Source organism: Podarcis bocagei (genome assembly GCF_964188305.1).
Source record: "Podarcis bocagei genome assembly, chromosome: 15".
Lineage (NCBI taxonomy): Eukaryota > Metazoa > Chordata > Lepidosauria > Squamata > Lacertidae > Podarcis > Podarcis bocagei.
The window spans coordinates 35,120,726-35,140,216 of record NC_138141.1 but is presented as its reverse complement, the minus strand read 5'-3'; the positions used below and the strand labels follow the sequence as shown (position 1 = coordinate 35,140,216).

The 19,491-nt window shown below is 47.0% G+C and overlaps 1 protein-coding gene across 5 annotated transcripts in view; it reads right to left on the bottom strand.

Moving 5' to 3' along the window:
• GTF2IRD1 (GTF2I repeat domain containing 1) overlaps positions 1-19,491 on the bottom strand; it is a 92,128-nt gene that overhangs the window by 47,929 nt on the left and 24,708 nt on the right. Inside the window, exon 1 of one of the 5 annotated variants that reach the window (XM_081172935.1) lies at positions 15,945-16,020. The exons of 2 other annotated variants lie outside the window; for them this stretch is intronic. Coding sequence is in view for 2 of the 3 variants with exons in the window: in XM_081172930.1 (XP_081029056.1) it covers positions 1,970-2,056 (87 nt within the window). In the remaining variant the exon portion in view is untranslated. Of the gene's footprint in view, positions 1-1,969; positions 2,072-3,806; positions 3,906-15,944; positions 16,021-19,491 lie in introns of those variants that run through there. 2 more of the 5 variants (XM_081172931.1, XM_081172930.1) reach the window with 2 other exon arrangements.

The window sequence follows — 19,491 nt, the reverse complement described above, 5'->3', positions numbered from 1 at the left end:
TGGACAGTGTTCTCGAAGCTACCAGCATGAGTTTGACCAAACTGCAGGAGGCAGTGGAAGACAGGAGTGCCTGGCGTGCTCTGGTCCATGGGGTCACAAAGAGTCGGACACGACTAAATGACTAAACAGCAACAAAGGGCCAGGAGCAGCGTTAGAAATTCCCCATGTGCCACAGGCATTTTGCAACTGGCACAGGTCCAACTGCGACCCCATGGAGATCTCTGGGTGCCACTCTGGCGACGAGCAACTCCGTCTAGCTTGTCCCTCCAGCATTTTTCAGCAGGCAACCAGGAGAGTTTATTTAATGCCTTTACAGTGGTACCTCAGGTTAAATACTTAATTCGTTCCGGAGGTCCGTACTTAACCTGAAACTGTTCTTAACCTGAAGCACCACTTTAGCTAATGGGGCCTCCTGCTGCCGCCGGGCCGCCGGAGCACGATTTCTGTTCTTATCCTGAAGCACTATTTCTGGGTTAGCGGAGTCTGTAACCTGAAGCGTATGTAACCTGAAGTGTATGTAACCCGAGGTACCACTGTATCTCCCACCTTTTTCTCCAAGGAGTACACGGTTCACCTCCACACCTCCTCAGTTAATCCCTACAACGACCCTGCGAGGGAGGTTCAGAGGCTGACTGGCCCAAGATCACCCAGTGAGCTTCAGGACTGAGTGGGGATTTGAACCCTGCTCCCCCAGGTCCTAGTCTGACACTCTAACCACTACACCACATGGCTTCCTAGACTACTTCTGCTATGGGGCAGCTCTATAAATTAAGTAGGTAGCTAAATAAATACAGCTGTACCTTGGAAGTCAAACAGAATCCGTTCTGGAAGTCAATTCAACTTCCAAAACGTTCGACTTCCAAGGTGCGGCTTCCGATTGGCTGCAGGAGCGTCCTGCAGCCAATCGGAAGCCATGCCGGACATTCGGCTTCTGAAAATCATTCGAAAACCAGAACAATCACTTCTGGTTTTCGATCGTTCAGGAGTCGAAACATTTGATTCTACAGGCGTTCAGTTTCTGAGGTTTCACGGTATGGGGAAAGCAAAATGTCACTTAGAGAAGGATCTGAAATGTTTTCCTTGAAGCTTGAATTTGTTTTATTCTGGGTTGTTTTATTGGATGTTTTAATGTGTTTTAAACCGCGTGGAGATTTCCCCCCCCCCCTTTGAAATATAAACCAGTGTATTATTTATTTATATATATACTTATTTAATATTAATTTCATTGTAAAAAACAAAATGGTGCCTAGACATTCCATTGTGGCAACTGTAACCTAGGTTTAAGGTGCTGTTTGGCGATTAGCTCATATACAGTGGTGCCCCGCAAGACGAATGCCTCGCAAGACGAAAAACTCGCTAGACGAAAGAGTTTTCCGTTTTGGAGGTGCTTCGCAAAACGAATCTCCTATGGGCTTGCTTCGCAAGACGACAATGTCTTGCGAGTTCCTGCTGGTTTTCCCCCCCCCTTCCCCCCTTTTTCTAAGCCGCTAAGCCGCTTATCAGCTGATCCGATCAGCAGATAAGCCGCTAAAAGCCTCTAAATGCCACTAATAGCGCTAATCCGCTAATCCTTCAATGGGCTTACTTCGCAAGACGAAAAAAACCGCTAGACGAAGAGAATCACAGAACGGATTCTTTTCGTCTTGCGAGGCACCACTGTATCTGAGTTTCTAACATTGTTCAGGTGCATCCCAGATCCTGCAATTTCAGGGCCCAAACCTGAAACTTAGTGATGGCCCCGCTGATGTCATGGGGGCAGGCCCTGGTGATTCTTCCTTTGCACTCCCTCCTACCACTTATTCCTGGAGACGGAGGTTAATTGGGAGACGGGTTGGAGGCAGCTGAGGAAGGCAGGATCACCGCCCTAATCCACCTGGAGAGTCTATGCAGTAATTTGCAGTCGCTTGCAAGCTGTGTGCTTAGTCGTCATAATAAAAAAATAAATACATTTAACGCCACTCTTGCTCACCTGGTGATTCCTGCCCTCCTCCTGCCACCTGCAGAGGGACAGGCAAACCTGGAAACTTGGGGGTCTGACAACCCTTAACCTACACATTTGGATTTTGACAACTGTTATGCGCTTGGATCCTATTATTCCTCACTGTCTTCCTGTTTCACATCCCAAACACCTGCCTCCTGCTGTAAACGATTTTTGCGCAGTAACATTGGGTGGGATTTTTTGTTTTGTTTTTAAAACGAAACCCTGCCTCACTTCTTCATCTTCTTTCTACAAACAGGCTTCTGTAGTTTCCTTGGCCTGGCTCTCAGGGAGGCAGTGAGAAAAGACTGTGTCTCAGTTACACCGCTGCAGGTTGTGGGTGGAGGGCTGCTATGACAAAACGCTCCGTCTCGATAAGGGGGAGGGATTCCTCCAACCCAGAGAAAAGCAGAAGGATGGGGTGGGGAACAGAGGGGAGGAATGACTAGAATAGAATAGGGGTGGATGGGTCAGTCTATTTCCGGACCATATCAGTTTTCTGTGTGTTCATTCATAAGTCTATTCCATCTGCTTCCCTATCCACTTGTGATTTCTTTTTCTGAAAAAGATGCATCTTAAAAATACGTACAGGGCCGTCTTTCCCATAGGGCTTAGTGGTGTGTTGCGCCAGGGCGCCGGCCTCTCAGCGCACCCCAGCAAGTGGGGGAGCTGCACAGCTTTGCTGGCGGCCTCCCCTTTCCCTGCACGCACGCCAGTTGCGCCCCACCAACCATAAGGCTGGCGGGTGTACAGCTTCCCTCCCAAGCCTCTGCAGGGATTGCTCTCCCGCAGTGGCATGGGGGAGAGTTGCACCCTCCCCATGGCTGGCAGTGCGCAGCTACAGCCACCCCAACACTATCCATGGTAATTTGGGGGCTTTGGGCAGATATTTGCACCCTGGCACTGCATCTGCTAAAGACGGCCCTGAGTACGTATTTCTGAACGCATTTTATCATTAAGAAATATTTTTGGGGTGCCAAAAACTGAATCTCAACCGTTTTTAAAACCTCAGGAGAGCTGCATCCCAATTTTTAAAAAATTGTATACCACTTCTCATATTGGGGGGGGGGGTTAAAACAAAAACATAAACAGAGCGGTTTACAGCAACCATACATACAATAAAAACCACACAAAAATTCAAATTTAAAAAATACTGCAAATCAGGTTGGTGTTGCTTTACAAAATCTTTCGAGCATCCCTGGGCGAAGATGCAGGACTCCACAAATGATATCAACGTGATGTCACTGTCGAAAACCTTTTCATCCTCCTGCCCCCACCTCCTTGGGCTACTAAGCTCCATCAACTGCTGTGAAATTTATTTATTTATTTGTTGTGTTTATACCCCAGACACAGTTCTGCCCCATCCCCATTTTATCCCCTCAACAGCTCTGTGAGGTAGGCTAGGGTAAGAGAATGTGACTAGCCCAAGGTCACCCAGTGAGCTTCATGGCTGAGTAGGGATTTGAACTCTGGTCCTCCAAGGGACATGGGTGGCGCTGTGGGTTAAACCACAGAGCCTAGGACTTGCCGATCAGAAGGTTGGCGGTTCGAATCCCCGCAACGGGGTGAGCTCCCGTTGCTCGGTCCCTGCTCCTGCCAACCTAGCATTTCGAAAGCACATCAAAGTGCAAGTAGATAAATAGGTACCGCTCCGGCGGGAAGGTAAACGGCGTTTCCGTGCGCTGTTCTGGTTCGCCAGAAGCGGCTTCGTCATGCTGGACCCATGACCTGGAAGCTGTACCCCGGCTCCCTCGGCCAATAAAGCGAGATGAGCGCTGCAACCCCAGAGTCGGTCACGACTGGACCTAATGGTCAGGGGTCCCTTTACCTTTACCTCCGAGGTCCTAGTCTGACACTCTGACCACTGCACTACACTGGCTCTTGTTTTGCAACAACTCTTTCCCCCCGCCATGGATGTGTGTTCCCCGTCACAATGCTACAATTCCCAGAGTGGTCTAACAACCAACCGCTCTTCACAGAGGGACCTCCAGGAACTGTAGCTCTGTGAGGGGAACAGGGGTCTCCTAACGACTCTCAGCACCCATAACAAACTACAGCTCCCAGAATGCTTTGGGGGAAGCCGTGAGGGCTTAAAGTGGTGTTGTATGTGAATGTGGCCCTTGTGGGAGCAACCTCCACTGCTAAAAGGGAGTGGCGATAAAAATGGCCATCATTCACAGTTGTGGGGGTGGGCAGGGGAACAGAGACAGAAAACCTCTAATGGAGGAGAAGAGGAGGAATTGTTGAGTCTGGGAGCGCCTGTCTGGAGAATAAGAATGAAGCCAGCTCGGTTTAACTCAATTTGCTAAGCAGACAAAAAGATTCCTCAAGGCTCTGTGGGGGTCTGGGCTCAAACTCCTTCTCCCCACCGTGCAAGGATGGATGCAAAACACGACTGGCAGAGGAAAGAAATGAGGAAGGAGATGGGGGGCGTTTTAAATGGGTTGGCCAATGCCTTAAAAATATATCATAATTAAATATTTTCTTCTAATGAGCAATTGCTAAGATCAAGCTTGGATGCAGATATTGACTCTGAGCAAAACTGCCGCACTCAGAAGGAACATACAAAGGCCCATCTAGACATAGAATCCAAACCCTCCAAATGTCCCAGATTTACAGAAGACATCCTGGTGTCTAATTTAAACCTGGAATGTCCTGCTTTTCCTTAGGACATCCCTATTATCATCAGATATATGTTGGAGGGTATTGAGTTATGTGACCCCCGAGCCAAGGAGATAAGTAACTATGCAACCTTTAAAAGACATCTGAAGGCAGCCCTGCATAGGGACTTTTAAAATGTTTAATGTTTTATTATTTTTTATACATGTTGGAAGCCGCCCAGAGCGGCTGGGACAACCCAGTCAGATGGGCAGGGGAATAAACAATAATATTATTATTATTAATATGGAATAGTCTAGTTGCCGTATTTTGAAGAGCAAAGAAGAGGACACATATGCCAACTTCTGCTTTTAACTATGGATCACCATGATGACTCTACCCATGAAAAAAGAGTACATGTCCCAGAAAAAGAGGACCCATGGCAGCCTTAGAATTGGACATCCCTATTTTCATCAGAGAAATGTTGGAGGGTATGAGAATCGTAGAGGTGGAACAAGAAAGAGCTAAGTTTATTATAGGAAATACAAGGCTTGATAGAAAAATAACCTTGTCCTATCCAATCTGAAGATGCAAAGAACCACGGGGGGAATTTATAATTTATCTTAAAAACCATTGTAAGCAGTTAAAATCGCTAGTAGGATTGGAATAACACTTGTGGTTTAATGGTGAATTTTGGACACAATGGAGAGGTAAAAGATTTGGATTATTATAAAAGACGCAGGAGGAAATGATTAATAATAGGACCCACAAAGGGGAGGAGGGAAGTTTGGGAGATTCTCTGGAATCTTGTTTCTATGTTGCATGTTGGATATGACTGTAAAACTTTAATCTGAAAAACCAAATGAATAAATTTATTTATAAAAAAGAAGATGCAAAGAACCATGCTTGCTTTTTCATCTTTGGAAGAGAGAGAGAGACTCAGCAGCCTGACTCAGCATAAGGAAGCTTCCTTAGTGAAGGCTGCAGCTCAGCAGTAGAGAACATAAGTCAACCCTGCTGGATGAGGCCAGGGGCTCACTGAGTCCAGTGCCCTGTTCTCACAGCTGCTAACTAGATGCACCTATGGAAAACCCCACAAGCAGGACCTGACAGCAACAACGTTCTCCCCTCCTGCGGTTTCCAGCAACTGACATTCGCCTCGAGCTCTTTAGAGAAAAAGGTGGGATACAGATGCAATAAATCTATAATAAAATAAGGCAGAGCAGGAGAGAAAAAATGCACCGTTCACTCTACTTAGGCTGAGTTTCCGTAAAAGACGAGGACTAGCTAAAGGAGGAAGGCTTGCTTCTGAGGCCATCAGAGTTAGTAGCCACTGAGCAGGAAAAGGAATGCAGCTTCAGTCTTTGGCTTCTCCAGATAGGCTTGGGAAGGACTCCTGCCTGAAAACCTGGAAATTTGCTCTCTAGGTGGAGCTGGGAACCACTTTTCCCTGCCTGAAACCCTGAAGATTTGCTGCAAGTCAGTGGAAACAGCACTGGGCAGAGCAGGCCAAATGGTCTTGACTCTGGAGAAGACTGTGCAAGGTGCCATCATGAAGCAAATGGATTTTTGCTGATCCGGTGAGCAAAATCCTTCACCACTGTCCTGTTCTGGTGGCTCACAGCCAAAGGCAGAGATTCTGGAATGCAGAGAAAGCAACGTGACCTGGTTTTTGACGGTTGCAGACAGATTTGCGGGGAAACCAGTGGAAGGGAGAGAGAAGAGGAAGCATATGGAAGTAGAAGGAGGAGGGGGCAGGTTGAGGGTGCGTTCGGGGCATGGGGAGCACAACAGGAGGAGCGTTTGCTTTCCTTGGGAGAAAGTTCAGCTTTGTTTTGCAATGTCTCCAAGTGCTTCACCAGGTCCAAGCTTTTACCATGGCCACTTTTTATTTACTTTTGAGAACAGCAGGTCTCTAGTCCTTATGATGGAGAACTTGGGCTGCAATAGGATGCGGGGCAATGCCTGATGAATTCAGAAGCAGTGGCGAGAAGGGTGTTGATCAGCTCCAAAACTCTGAAAAAATTGGCATTCTGTTGCCAAATTTCAAAAAGTGAAAATCTGGACACAAAAGTTGTTGAGCCTACAAGATCTCAAAAAAACAAAGAAGATTTTGAGCTATTTTAAAGGAAATTCACCAAAATCTACACTTCCGACTTGGGTTGCCATACGTCTGGATTTTCCCGGACATTTAAGCGATTCCCGCCCGGACACTGTTTCCAATGGCTGTATCCTGGCAATGTCTGGAAAATTATGGCCATATGGCAACCCTAATTCTGTTGCCATCTTTGCACCTGCTCAATTCACATTTTTATAAAGCTTGACGATCCTAAAGACCTACACTGGCTCCCAGTACGTTTCCGAGCACAATTCAAAGTGTTGGTGCTGACCTTTAAAACCCTAAACGGCCTCGGCCCAGTATACCTGAAGGAGCGTCTCCACCCCCATCATTCAGCCCGGACACTGAGGTCCAGCTCTGAGGGCCTTCTGGCAGTTCTCTCCCTGTGAGAAGTGAGGTTACAGGGAACCAGGCAGAGGGCCTTCTCAGTTGTGGCACCTGCCCTGCTACTGGATCTCTTGCTTGTGCCAAACCTGACTTGGACAGCTCTGGCTTTGTGTGTCGCCTGACCCTTTGCTGAGCACTCTGCTTGCTTGGACTCTGACCAGTCCTGAATGCTGCTTTGGTTGCTGCCCACATTGGCATTGCTGCTGGCTGTTCAGGTGCCCAGTGAGGACAGAACAGTCAGGGAGGATGGGAATTATACATCCAGGATGGAGAGCTAGATCAGTGAAGGCTGGATCTCATTACTTCTAAAGCCCTGCCCAACTCTTTGTCAACATCAGTGACAGAGAGCTTTGCTCTGGCCCAACCTTTCTGCTCCATTTGGTGCTCATCTCAATAGCTTTTAGCTCACTGAAGAAATCAACTCTTCAGGTGAACAAGGCAGCAAGGCAAGAACTGAAATGGAAGGAGAGCTGACCACAGAAGGGACCACCATTTTGGGGGGGATCCATTTCGCTTTCCCTCAGCCCTCTCAGAGCATAGGAAACTGCCTGGTGCTGAGTCAGGACACTGCACCCATCCAGCTCAGTAATGCCTACACTGGCTGGCAGAAGCTCTCTAGGATTTCGGACTACAGTGGTACCTCAGGTTAGGTACTTAATTCATTCCAGAGGTCCGTTCTTTACCTGAAAATGTTCTTAACCTGAAGCACCACTTAGCTAATGGGGCCTCTCGCTGCCGCCGCGCCGCTGGAGCACGATTTCTGTTCTCATGCTGAAGCAAAGTTCTTAACCTGAGGTGCTATTTCTGGGTTAGCGGAGTCTGTAACCTGAAGCGTATGTAACCCGAGGTACCACTGTACACAAATAGAGTGTTTCCAGTCGCTTTTAACCACCTCTCTCTCCTGTTGCACATTGAAACCATAACAGCCTCTTGGGCCCATTAACCCAATACAGTTGCATCACTCCCGTTTTATGAGCTGAGGGAAGCTTGCATGGGAGTCCCCCTGGCGTGCACGTCCTTTGAACCAAACTTCTGCAGATGCAGTTTCCCATTAAGTGCAGCTTTGCGCAGCTTCTCAACTTGCCGAAGGAGGCTATAAAAGGGCTAGAAATGCAAACACACGGTGTACTTATTTTGCAGGACCCCAGGAATTATCTACGGGCCTGCGATCGCCTCCTGGTAATGTCGCCTACAACATCCAAAGGGCCATCTCCAGAGAATCATCCTGAGCATTTCAAATTAAAGCCAAGGTTTTAGCTCCCAAGTTTCTGAAGGAAAACTTGAAAAGCGGGCGGTAGGTTTAGGTGGCAGTACGGAAAACAGGAACGGGTAGAGATGGGCGGGGCATGGCAGCAAGGGAACAGAATAAGCTTCTTTATAGTGAGTCAGGCCATTGGCTCACCCAGCTCAGTATTTCCTACACTGGCAGGCAGCAGCTCTCCAGGAGTTTGGACATGGATCTCTCTCAGCCCAACTCAAGCTGCAGGGAATTAAATATGGGACCCTCTGCCAGGTGCTCTATCAACTGAGCCATGGTCCCTTCTCAAAGTTGGGTTCTTTAGAACAGCTAATTTTTCTCCCACATAACCCTCCGCTCATTTCTTAACATAAGAAGAGCCTCCTGGATCAGGCAATGTCAAGGCAGGACTCGGGAGCAGGTCAGTAATAAGTCACAAGGCATCAGTGAAGTTAACTCTTTATCCAAAGAAACCAAACAGGCCTAGTGAGCACAGCAACACTTCCCAGTAGGTCTTGCCTCCTCCCTCAGGTCCATTCCTTGCAACTGGAGACTTCTTTGGCTTGTCTATCTTTGCTCCTCCCTCTTCATACCTCTTCTGGTTCTGTCACATCAGAGGGAGGGAAACTGGTCGCAGCAGGAAGGGGAGCCTCCCTGGCTTCTTCAGCAGTCTGCTTCATCTCTGCCTCTTTGTCCCCTTCCTCTCCAGCCTTCGCTTCTACTTCTGATTCTGAACTGCTCTCTGCCGCAGCCTCTTCCCTCTCACTAAACCCTGTTCCCCTTTCAGCTTCAGACACCACCTCCTCCCAGTCTTCTCCCTCTAACCCCTCATCGTTGTCCCACCACCACTCCCTGTGCTCTGAGCCTTCTTCCCTTGGGGGTTCCCTAGCTGGTGCCTCCCACCACTCTCTCTGCATCCAACCAGTCCATGACAGGACACTGGGCCATTAGCCCAGCATCCTGTTCTCACAGTGGCCAAGCATTTGCTCACAGCGAAGACATGACTCTCCCCCTCCTGTGGTTTCCAGCAATTGGAATTCAGAAGGATACTGCCTCTTGACTGTGGAGGCACACATCCCAGCCACCATGATAAGCTGTACCCTCCTTGAATTTACCCAGTTCTCTGTTAAAGCCAGCCAAATTGGTGGCTATCATTCCTGCAAAAGTGAGGGGTCCATAGTTAACGTGCTGCATGAAAAAGTCCCCAATCTTCCAACAGTCAGACCTGATCCCTCCCTGCGAAACTTCGCCTCTTCCTTTCCCAGTCCCTGGGATCAGGATCAGAATGAAATTCAGAACGTGCAATGCGCTTGTCAGAGTAGGTGGAACCTGTTGCAAGTCTCTCCCGCTCTGCCATAACAGTGCAGGGTGGGTGGAGCTTAGGCAACAGGGGGAGGAGTCTAAAGTTTCATTTATTATTCTTTTTTTAAAAAAAATTAAATGTATATACCTCTGAAGATCGCAGGACGGTTAACAAGACGAAGGGAAAACAAAGAGAAATATTGGGATTCTTAGGCAACAATTTCCCCCTTGGTTTATATTATCATCCCTGCACCAGACATGAGAATATTGACTAATAAATATTTCCGATTATCAAACAGAGGGCACATATTTATAAAAGCTGTTCTGTTACCAAGATTCCATCGCAAACTCGGAATACAGTTTCTTCTCCCTTCCTTAAAAAAAAAAAGAGTCGGGATCTTCAAACACTCCCATTCAAAGTGAATCAATGTTTATTGACTACACCAGCTTTTCACATTAAAAAGAAAGAAAAGCGCTCTTTTATGCACTAGAATTTCCGAATCCTTGGAAACCGAGGCTCTTTTTACACTAACTCAAAGCAGCTCCTGGCCATCTTAACATGCGTTTCTGCAGGAAATAAATAATTGGTCCCACATGGCCTTTAAAGCAAAATAAGCCAGGGGGAAAGATCCGTCAGGTGAGGGAAACACGGAGATTCCAGCACATGTGTTAAGTCACCGTGATCTTTATGAACCAAAAAAGGCTCAATCTGAAGTTTCAGCAGGAGCGGGGGGGTGGGGGGTATTGCTCTTTGTTTTTAACACAGAGGGAAGGGGGGTGGGATGGCAACTTTGACAAAAAGCTGGAAAAAAGTGACCTATATCCTCCAGCAACTCTGGGCACAATGGAAAATCTTATTACAAAAAAAATAAAAATCCACCCTGTTTGAAGTTCAGCCAAGAAGCAATTAAAGATTAATCTCCACACATACACACACACTGCTCCAACCCCAGAGTCAGTAACAAAGCTCCTATTGATTACAAGCAGGCCAGGATTTGACCTTCACTTCAGGCTGGCTGAGCGACTGGGGTGGGAGGGGGGAGAAACCCACAGAGCAGCCACCATTTTGAAATGAGCACACACAGAAAGAGAAAAAAAACTCCCAGCCACCCATTGAAGGTGATTATATAAACCGACGACTGGTCAACTGCAGAGATTGTGTGTTTATTAAGGCCTCCTCTGTCTACTCTATATACATTTAAAGCAGCCTCATACCGCTTTAAACCATCATGGCTTCCCCCAAAGAATCCTGGGAGGTGTAGTTTGTTGCAGGTGTTAGGAAACACACGCATGCACCCCATTCCTTCAAAGAGCTACAGTTCCCAGTGTGGTTTAACTATCAGTCCCTCCTCACAGGGAACTCTGGAGGTTGTCCCTCTGTGAGGGGAACGGGGGGGGGTGTCCTCCTAAGAGCTTTTCGCACTCTTCACAAACTACATTTCCCAGGATTCTTTGGGGGGAGCCATGACTTTCTTTCATTTTTTTATTTCCCCCCCTTTTTATTGGTTTTCACATATTACTTTACAATACAGATGTACCAATGTGCCACGACTCTTTCAAGTGGCATCAGAGCGCTTTAAAAGTGTGGTGCAGCTGTGGCTTTTGCCATATTCGCTAATTTCAGTGTGTCTATTCAGAGTAGGACTAACAGACTTTTCCCCATAGTTGTACAGCTTTGGGGAGGAGCAAGTTCCCCCCACCTATTTTAGAACAAGTGGTCATACTTCGGACACATCTGAAAGCTGGTGGGGAGAGGCACATATATGCTTCCCAGGATGGCAGAGGCGTAGGTCTGTACGATAAAATAGAAATAACCTTCCAAGAGCCGCATGACAGCAGTGGGTGGGGCCAGAGGCAAAAGTGGGTGGGGCAACTAATGTAAATTTTGCGTTGGCAGGGACTTTTCAGTGGTGGTCCCCTCGGTTGTGGAATGCCCTTCCTAGTTAGTCTCTATCATCATTATTATCTTCATCTCTGTCATTATTAACTTTCAGGAGGAATGTGGAAGTTTGCCCTGACATTTGGTGACCGAAGAATACTATTCCTGGCAACCTTTGTGGTTGTCATCATTTTTAGAATGTTTTTGCTGGTTCGTGTTTTTGTTTTTTGTTTTGTTTTGTTTTGTTTGGCTTTGTGTATCTGTTTGCCGCCCTGCGATGCTTGGGGAGAAAGGGTGGGATACAAATTTAACAAATAATAGATAAAAGAAGCAGGTTGTCACAGGTCCAAGGGGCAGTTGAAAGCAAGAAAAGGGCTCATACACCGCTGTGTAGAAGAAGCCTGTTGAAATTCCTTTTTCTACTTGACTATTAAAGGGGCACAAGCTCACGGCAACCTTGTTTGTCACCAGGTCTCCCCAAGGCCCAGCAGAAAAACATCTTCTGTGGTGAGAGACTTATGTAATAACCACACACAACTGCCAAACGAAACAGGAGTTTTGAGGTTGGGGAGGCATGTGGGAACCACAGCTTTTTAATAAATAAAAGCAGAAGTGAAGAAAGTAGTTTCGTAGGCCAGTCTTGGATTTAAAGTTGTGGGTCAAAACCAGCGCTATGAACTAGACCCAGAAACTGGCAGTTGGTGCAAGCAGGCTTGGATCGGTGTCATATGCTCAAACGGTTTTGCCCTGGTGGGCAACTTGGCTGCCAAATTCTGCACCAGCTGAAATTCCCAAACTGTCTTCAGAGGCAGCCCTACATATAACGCATTGCAGTAATCTAACCTAGAAGTTACCAGAGCATAGACAACAGAAGTTAGGCTACTCCTATCCAGTTGAAATAATTTAAAAAATATAAAATATATAAAATAGTCTAGCACATGGGTAGGTAAACTAAGGCCCAGGGGCTGGATCCGGCCCAATCGCCTTCTAAATCCGGCTCGCGGACGGTCTGGGAGTCAGCATATTTTTACATGGGTAGAATGTGTCCTTTTATTTAAAATGCATCTCTGGGTTATTTGTGGGGCATAGGAATTCGTTCATTTTCCCCAAAAAAATAAAGTCCGGCCCCTCAAAAGGTCTGAGGCACAGTGGACCAGCCCCCTGCTGAAAAAGTTTGCTGACCCCTGGTCTAGTAGCACCTTAGAGACCAACTAAGTTTGTTCTAAGTATGAGCTTTTGTGTGCATGCACACTTCTTCAAAAAGCATACGAAAGCTCACAACTAGAACAAACTTAGTTGGTCTCTAAGGTGCTACTAGACTATTTTATATTTTTAAAAAATTATTTCAACTGCGTCAGACCAACACGGCTACCTACCTGAATCTATCAATATCCAGATAAGTGTGCAGCCTGGGCCGCCAGCTGAAGCTGATGGAAGGCACTCCGTGCCATCGAGGCCACCTGAACTTTGAGCAACAGCAAAGGATCCAGGAGTACCCCCATGCTATGTACCCACTCCTTCAGAGGCAGTGTAACCCCATCAGGAGCAGGTGACCTCCCATCCACCCAGTCTGGGGAACTGCCTCCTAACAGTGCCACAGTCTTTCCTGGATCAAGCTTCAATTTGTTGGCTCTCATCCAGTCCATTACCGAGGCAAGATATTGGTCCAGCACAGGCATAGGCAAACTCCGGCCCTCCAGATGTTTGGGACTACAATTCCCATCATCCCTGACCACTGGTCCTGTTAGCTAGGGATGATGGGAATTGTAGTCCCAAACATCTGGAGGGCCGGAGTTTGCCTATGCCTGGTCCAGCACTTCCACTGCCTCACCTGCAGATGTAAAGCAGAAATAGAGCTGAGTGTCATCAGCTGACAACGTACTCCGAACCTCCAGATAACCTTACTGAAGCTCCTTGAAGGAGCTTTTAGACGGGTGCTTCAGATATGAACTTCTCTTTGGACTAACTAAACAAACAGGTCCTTTCTGAGGAACCTGCCCATGGAGACACCAATGGGTTCGTACAGCAAGAGGCGCCAGGGCCCAGGCCTGTCCGGAAGCCACAAGACTCCGAGAGAAGAGTCATGGGGCCTTATCCAAGACACGGAGGGCAAAGCTGTGGTTACTCAAATCCAAGGCATGTTGATGACTTCACGTCCTCATTGCAGGGAGAAAGGAGGGTGCACGATGACTCAGGCTTTGAAAGAAGGTTCAGGGGCCTCAAATTGATTAAGCCTTTTGCTCACAAGACATGCATAGGCACACACCCTGCATTCATTGGGCCCTGGACAACGACCAACCCTGCATCGCTGAAAATGCTTCCCATTTCAAAAAGCGCCCGAAATGCAGATGGGAAACATTGCCTAGGAACGCCACAGACCCTTGGACCACCCTTTTCTCTCCACACTTTTTCTAGGGCAGGCTGGGAACACACCTTGCGAACACAGCCTGCCTGCCTGCCACAAAATAGGAGGAGAAGAAGGAGGGGAAAATCCAGGATTATTCGCTCCTCTTTGAGGACCAGTAACATGCAGACAATGTTAATGTATGCTAGTGGGCCTGTACATAAGATTAGGGTTAGCTTTGTTATACTGCAGAGGGGAATTACAAGAGCTTGAAGGTGTTTCCATATTTGCTGATTTAAAAGGAACACAAGAAACAACCCTATCTGCACTATATGTCTAAGGGTCTTAGTAGACTACAAGCGTAACATGGGTCAACAGCAACAAAAACAGCTAATGTTATTCTATGCTCCATCAAAAGGCAACCAAGGCAAGCAATTGTTGGCATCTCTATGTCTTGAGAGACAATGGAATGCACCTCCAGGGGTGAAGTCAAACTGTTATGATAGCAGCACTGAAGTGACCTTTCCAGGGTGTAAGCCTGGGCAGCATGTCTGGAGATCCTGGGCTGTCCAGACAACAAGACACACACACACACCCCGTTGGCCTCGCTGATGTGGTCCAAAGGAAAGCAGAGCAATACGTTTGGTGCCAGTTTGGCTGCAGGAGTTGCCGGAAGGAGGTGTACAAGATACCATCCAACCATCTTAGGAAGACCACTCCAGAATTGTGCTACTCCTTAGCCTTTTCTTCTCCTGAAGATGACCCTCAAGGCAGCGGAGGTTTAGGATCAGTTTTCCTTTTCCTAGATGGGCTACCTTCCCAGGTTGATGAGCTCCATCTGCCCCTCACTTCCCTCTACAGCACATGCAGAAACCGCCTTCTTGACCATTGAACCCACTGCTGGTCTCATCCATTCAGTCTGCTGCATGCAAGGGAAGTCCCTAACTCACTGAGGGTTTGAGACCCAATGGCTACCCTCTGCTGGTTTAGCCAACCAGTCAAAGCCATTCCTGTAGTGTGGCCACTGTCACATGCTGACAGCTTCTAAGAACTACAGGTGAGAGCTGAGTGCAGGGTGGGGACCAAAGGTGGACAACCTATCCCACCATTCTGCCTTGGTCAGACCACACCTGGAGCACTGTTTCCAGTTCCAGGCACCAAAATTTAAGGAGGATATTGACAAACTGGAATGTGTGCAGAGGAGGGTAGCCAAGATGATCAAAGGGTTGGAAACCAAGCCTTATGAGGAACAGTTGAGGGAACTATGTTTTGCCTGGTAAAAGGAGACTGAGAGGTGCCATGATACTCATCTTCAAATATCTAAATGGCTGGCTTGTTTTCTCCTGCGTCAGAGGGTAGAACCCAAACCAATGGATTCAAGTTACAAGAAAGGAGATAAACATCAGGAAAAGCTTTCTGACAGAGCTTTTTGACCGTGGAACCTACTCCCAGGAGAGGTGGTTGATTCTCCTTCCTTGGAAGTGTTTAAGCAGAGGTTGGATGGCCACCTGTCATGTATGATCTAGTTGAGATCCCTGCATTGCAGGGGGTTGGACTAGATGTCCCTCAGGGTCCCCCCCAACTCTGCAATTCTGATTCTATGCAGGCTTCCAGTTCTTAAAGAGCCATGGCTTCCCCCAAGGAATCCTGGGAACCATAGTTTCTTACATGTGCTGAGAGTTGTTAGGAGACCCCTATTTCCCTTACAGAGCTACAGTTCCCAGGGTGGTTTAAGGGGAATAGAGAAAGGGAGAGAGCAAAGCATATTTTTTTAAAAAAAATCAAGACAGCTTTTGCCGACATGAAAAAAGAGAGGCCGTTCTATTTTGATTTCTGGAAGATCTGGAGGGAATTCGTTCAAGCTTCTGTTTCAAAAGGATGCCGCTCCCTGGGGTTCAGCATCCCTTTGGTGATGGGGCTGTTTGAGATCAAAGACATAAACTCTCGTGTGCTGCAGCAAAGCACTACACACTCACACACCCCACAGCCACTGTTTCGCTTACTTCTAAATTCTCTCAAAGCGTAGAGGAAGGAGAATGAGCACAGGAGGTTATTTAGATTTCATTCTCCTTAAAAAATAAAAAAAGAGGATGAACACACCTGTAATTAAATTCACATAGGCCTGGTTCGGTTGTGTGAAATTTCGACCAGCAGTTGAACATTCGACTCGACTCCTCTGCCAAATAAACAAAAAAGCCCACTTCAGTTTCTGGGGGCATCAGACAATAGTAAATGCTGAATGCTACAGTAAATTAGCAGTGACATGTAGGGGTGGCAGACAGAAGGCAGCCAAGAGACGAGACAAGACATATGGTCAAGGCAAGAAGAAAGTGGTTAGTGAAAAGGGAGCGTCAGAGAAAGCAGTGGCTTGGCTCCTCAAGCTCACAGGCCAGGGCAAGGCAAGGCACCATATGTTTAAAGCATGTTGAAAGCACACAACTTCCCCCAAAGAACCCTGGGAACTGCAGTTTAACCCCTTGCAGAGCTACATCTTCCAGCAGCCTTAACAAATTACAGTTCCCAGGATTTAAATGTGCACCTGAGAATGTTGCTAGTGAATCCTGCTTCACCTACAAACATGCGCTTGTTGCACAAATTTCCTGGATCTGCCAAGGAAATTTTTCAGAAAAGGGCTGCTGAAACGGCCGAGGAGATGGAGCAACTCCCCGATGGAAAAAGGTTGCAGCGTCCGGGAATTTTTTAGTTTAGAGAAAAGGCAAGTAGGAAGGAACGATAGAAGTTTATAGAAGTATTCATGGTGTAGAGGTAGTGGATAGAGAAAGGTTTTCTTCTCCCTCTCTCATAACACTAGAATTCCTGGACATCTGAACATGGAAAGATTCAGGACAGAGATTCAGGACGCGGTACATAGTTAAACTGTGGAACTCACTGCTACAAGAGGCAGTGATGACCTCCAAACTGTTGTTGTTTAGTCTTTTAGTCGTGTCCGACTCTTCGTGGCCCCATGGGCCAGAGCATACCAGGCACTCCTGTCTTCCACTGCCTCCCGCAGTTTGGTCAAACTCATGCTGGTAGCTTCAAGAACACTATCCAACCATCTCGTCCTCTGTCATCCCCTTCTCCTTGTGCCCTCCATCTTTCCCAACATCAGGGTCTTTTCCAGGGAGTCTTCTCTTGTTGGCAAGGTGATGTCTCTGCTTTTTAAGATGCTGTCTAGGTTTGTCATAGCTTTTCTCCCAAGAAGCAGGCTCCTTTTAATTTTGTGGCTGCTGTCACCATCTGCAGTGATCATGGAGCCCAAGAAAGTAAAATCTCTCACTGCCTCCATTTCTTCCCCTTTGCCAGGAGGCGATGAGCCCAGTGGCCATGATCTTGGTTTTCTTGATGTTGAGCTTCAGACCATATTTTGCACTCTCCTCTTTCACCCTCATTAAAAGGTTCTTTAATTCCTCCTCACTTTCTGCCATCAAGGCTGTGTCATCTGCATATCTGAGGTTGTTGAACTAGATGGCTTCAAAAAAGGATTGGACAAATTCAGGGAGGATAAGGCTATCAAGGGCTAATAGCCATGATGGCTATGCTCTGCTTCCATGGCTGGAAGCAGCAATGCTTCTGAATACCAGTTGCTGGAAACCACAGGAGAGAAGAGAGCTTTTGTGCTTGAATCCTGCTTGTGAGTTTCCCACAGGCATGTGGCTGGCCACTGTGCTGGACTAGATGGGTCACTGTCGGGACCCAGCAGGCACTTCCGGGGGCACCGCCCCACAAAAAGAATGAAAACAAACTTCCGATGCTAGCTGGGAAATTGCACAGCGCAGAAGCAAAGGTTTCAGAAGGAAGGCTAAAATTAGCAAGGTGTATTAATGAACTAAGACCATCTCAATTCATCACTTGCAGCCTATTCCCTCTCCCCTTCGCTCCGCTCTTCCTAATCACAAAGATTGCTTTCTGCATTCCCTCGAGAGAGGCCGTTAAATTCCTTGCCAATCAAAATGTACCTTCCAAAGTCACCGATAATGAAAGTCTGCACTTGGAGCATTTTTTAAAAAACGGGACGCGGGTGGCGCTGTTGGTTAAACCACAGAGCCTAAGACTTGCTGATCAGAAGGTCAGCGGTTCAAATCCCCGTGATGGGGTGAGCTCCTGTTACTCGGTCCGTGCTCCTGCCAACCTAGCAGTTCGAAAGCACGTCAAAGTGCAAGTAGATAAATAGGTACTGCTCCAGTGGGAAGGTAAACGGCGTTTCCATGCCCTGCTCTGGTTCTCCAGAAGTGGCTTAGTCATGCTGGCCACATGACCCAGAAGCTGTACGCCGGTTTCCTCGGCCAATAAAGCGAGATGAGCGTCGCAACCCCAGAGTCGGCCACGAATGGACCTAATGGTCAGGGGTCCCTTTACCTTTACCTTAAGTCTTAGAAACACACAGCTCTCTTAAGTAAGGCTGGGTGATATATTGATATATCATCCCAAACTGGTTTGAAGTCCATATTGTGATATCCATTTCATAATTTTGGACCTGGCATCATGGTGTGTGTGTGCGCTATGCAAAAATCACAATACAGGGTTAAATGTGAAGCCACCCAATGCCTCTACATAGCTCCATCCTTATTTCAGACATCATGATCTATCAGTATATTGCAGTGTTTAACTGGTGATATATGACAATGTTGAAAACCAGATATCCCCCAACCCTACTCTTTAAACTGGGATTTAAGACAAGGGGGTGACTTTTAAAATAGTTTTTGCAGGAGAATAGTTTTTTCAAATTTTGTTATGTTATTAAGGACACCTCAGTACTTGTTACTATTTAACTTTATTTTATGGGGGTGGGGTGGGAATTCACCTTGCCTTTTGCACAAAAGGCATCTATCATATTTAGAAATATGCACTGAGAAAATGATCCAATATAATAAAATGAATAACGAGAGAAGCAGGAACCAAGCAAGGAATTCCTCAACCAATCAGGGCTCTTTAAACAAGAATGACCTGAGTCACAAATCTAGAGGAAGTGAAACGAAACTGGCTCCCTCGGAGTCGTGTTTGTCCTCCACATAGTTAATTTAATAATTAAATGACTATCCTTCCCTTCCACCCCAAAAAGCCAGGGCGGCACACAGCATGTTATGAAACAATTAAGACATATCCTCCAACATGTCTCCGATGAAAACAGGGACATCCTATTCAATAATAGTAATAATAATAATAATAATAATAATAATAATAATAATAATACAGTGGTACCTTGGGTTAAGTACTTAATTCGTTCCGGAGGTCCGTTCTTAACATGAAACTGTTCTTAACCTGAAGCACCACTTTAGCTAATGGGGCCTCCTGCTGCCGCTGCACTGCCGAAGCACAATTTCTGTTCTCATCCTGAAGCAAAGTTCTTAACTCGAGGTAATATTTCTGGGTTAGCGGAGTCTGTAATGTGAAGCGTATGTAACCTGAAGCGTATGTAACCCAAGGTAAGTAAAGGTAAAGGGACCCCTGACCATTAGGTCCAGTCGTGACCGACTCTGGGGTTGCAGCGCTCATCTCGCTTTATTGGCCGAGGGAGTCGGCGCACAGCTTCCAGGTCACGTGGCCAGCATGACTAAACCGCTTCTGGCGAACCAGAGCAGCACACAGAAACGCCGATTACCTTCCCACCGGAGCGGTACCTATTTATCTACTTGCACTTTGACAT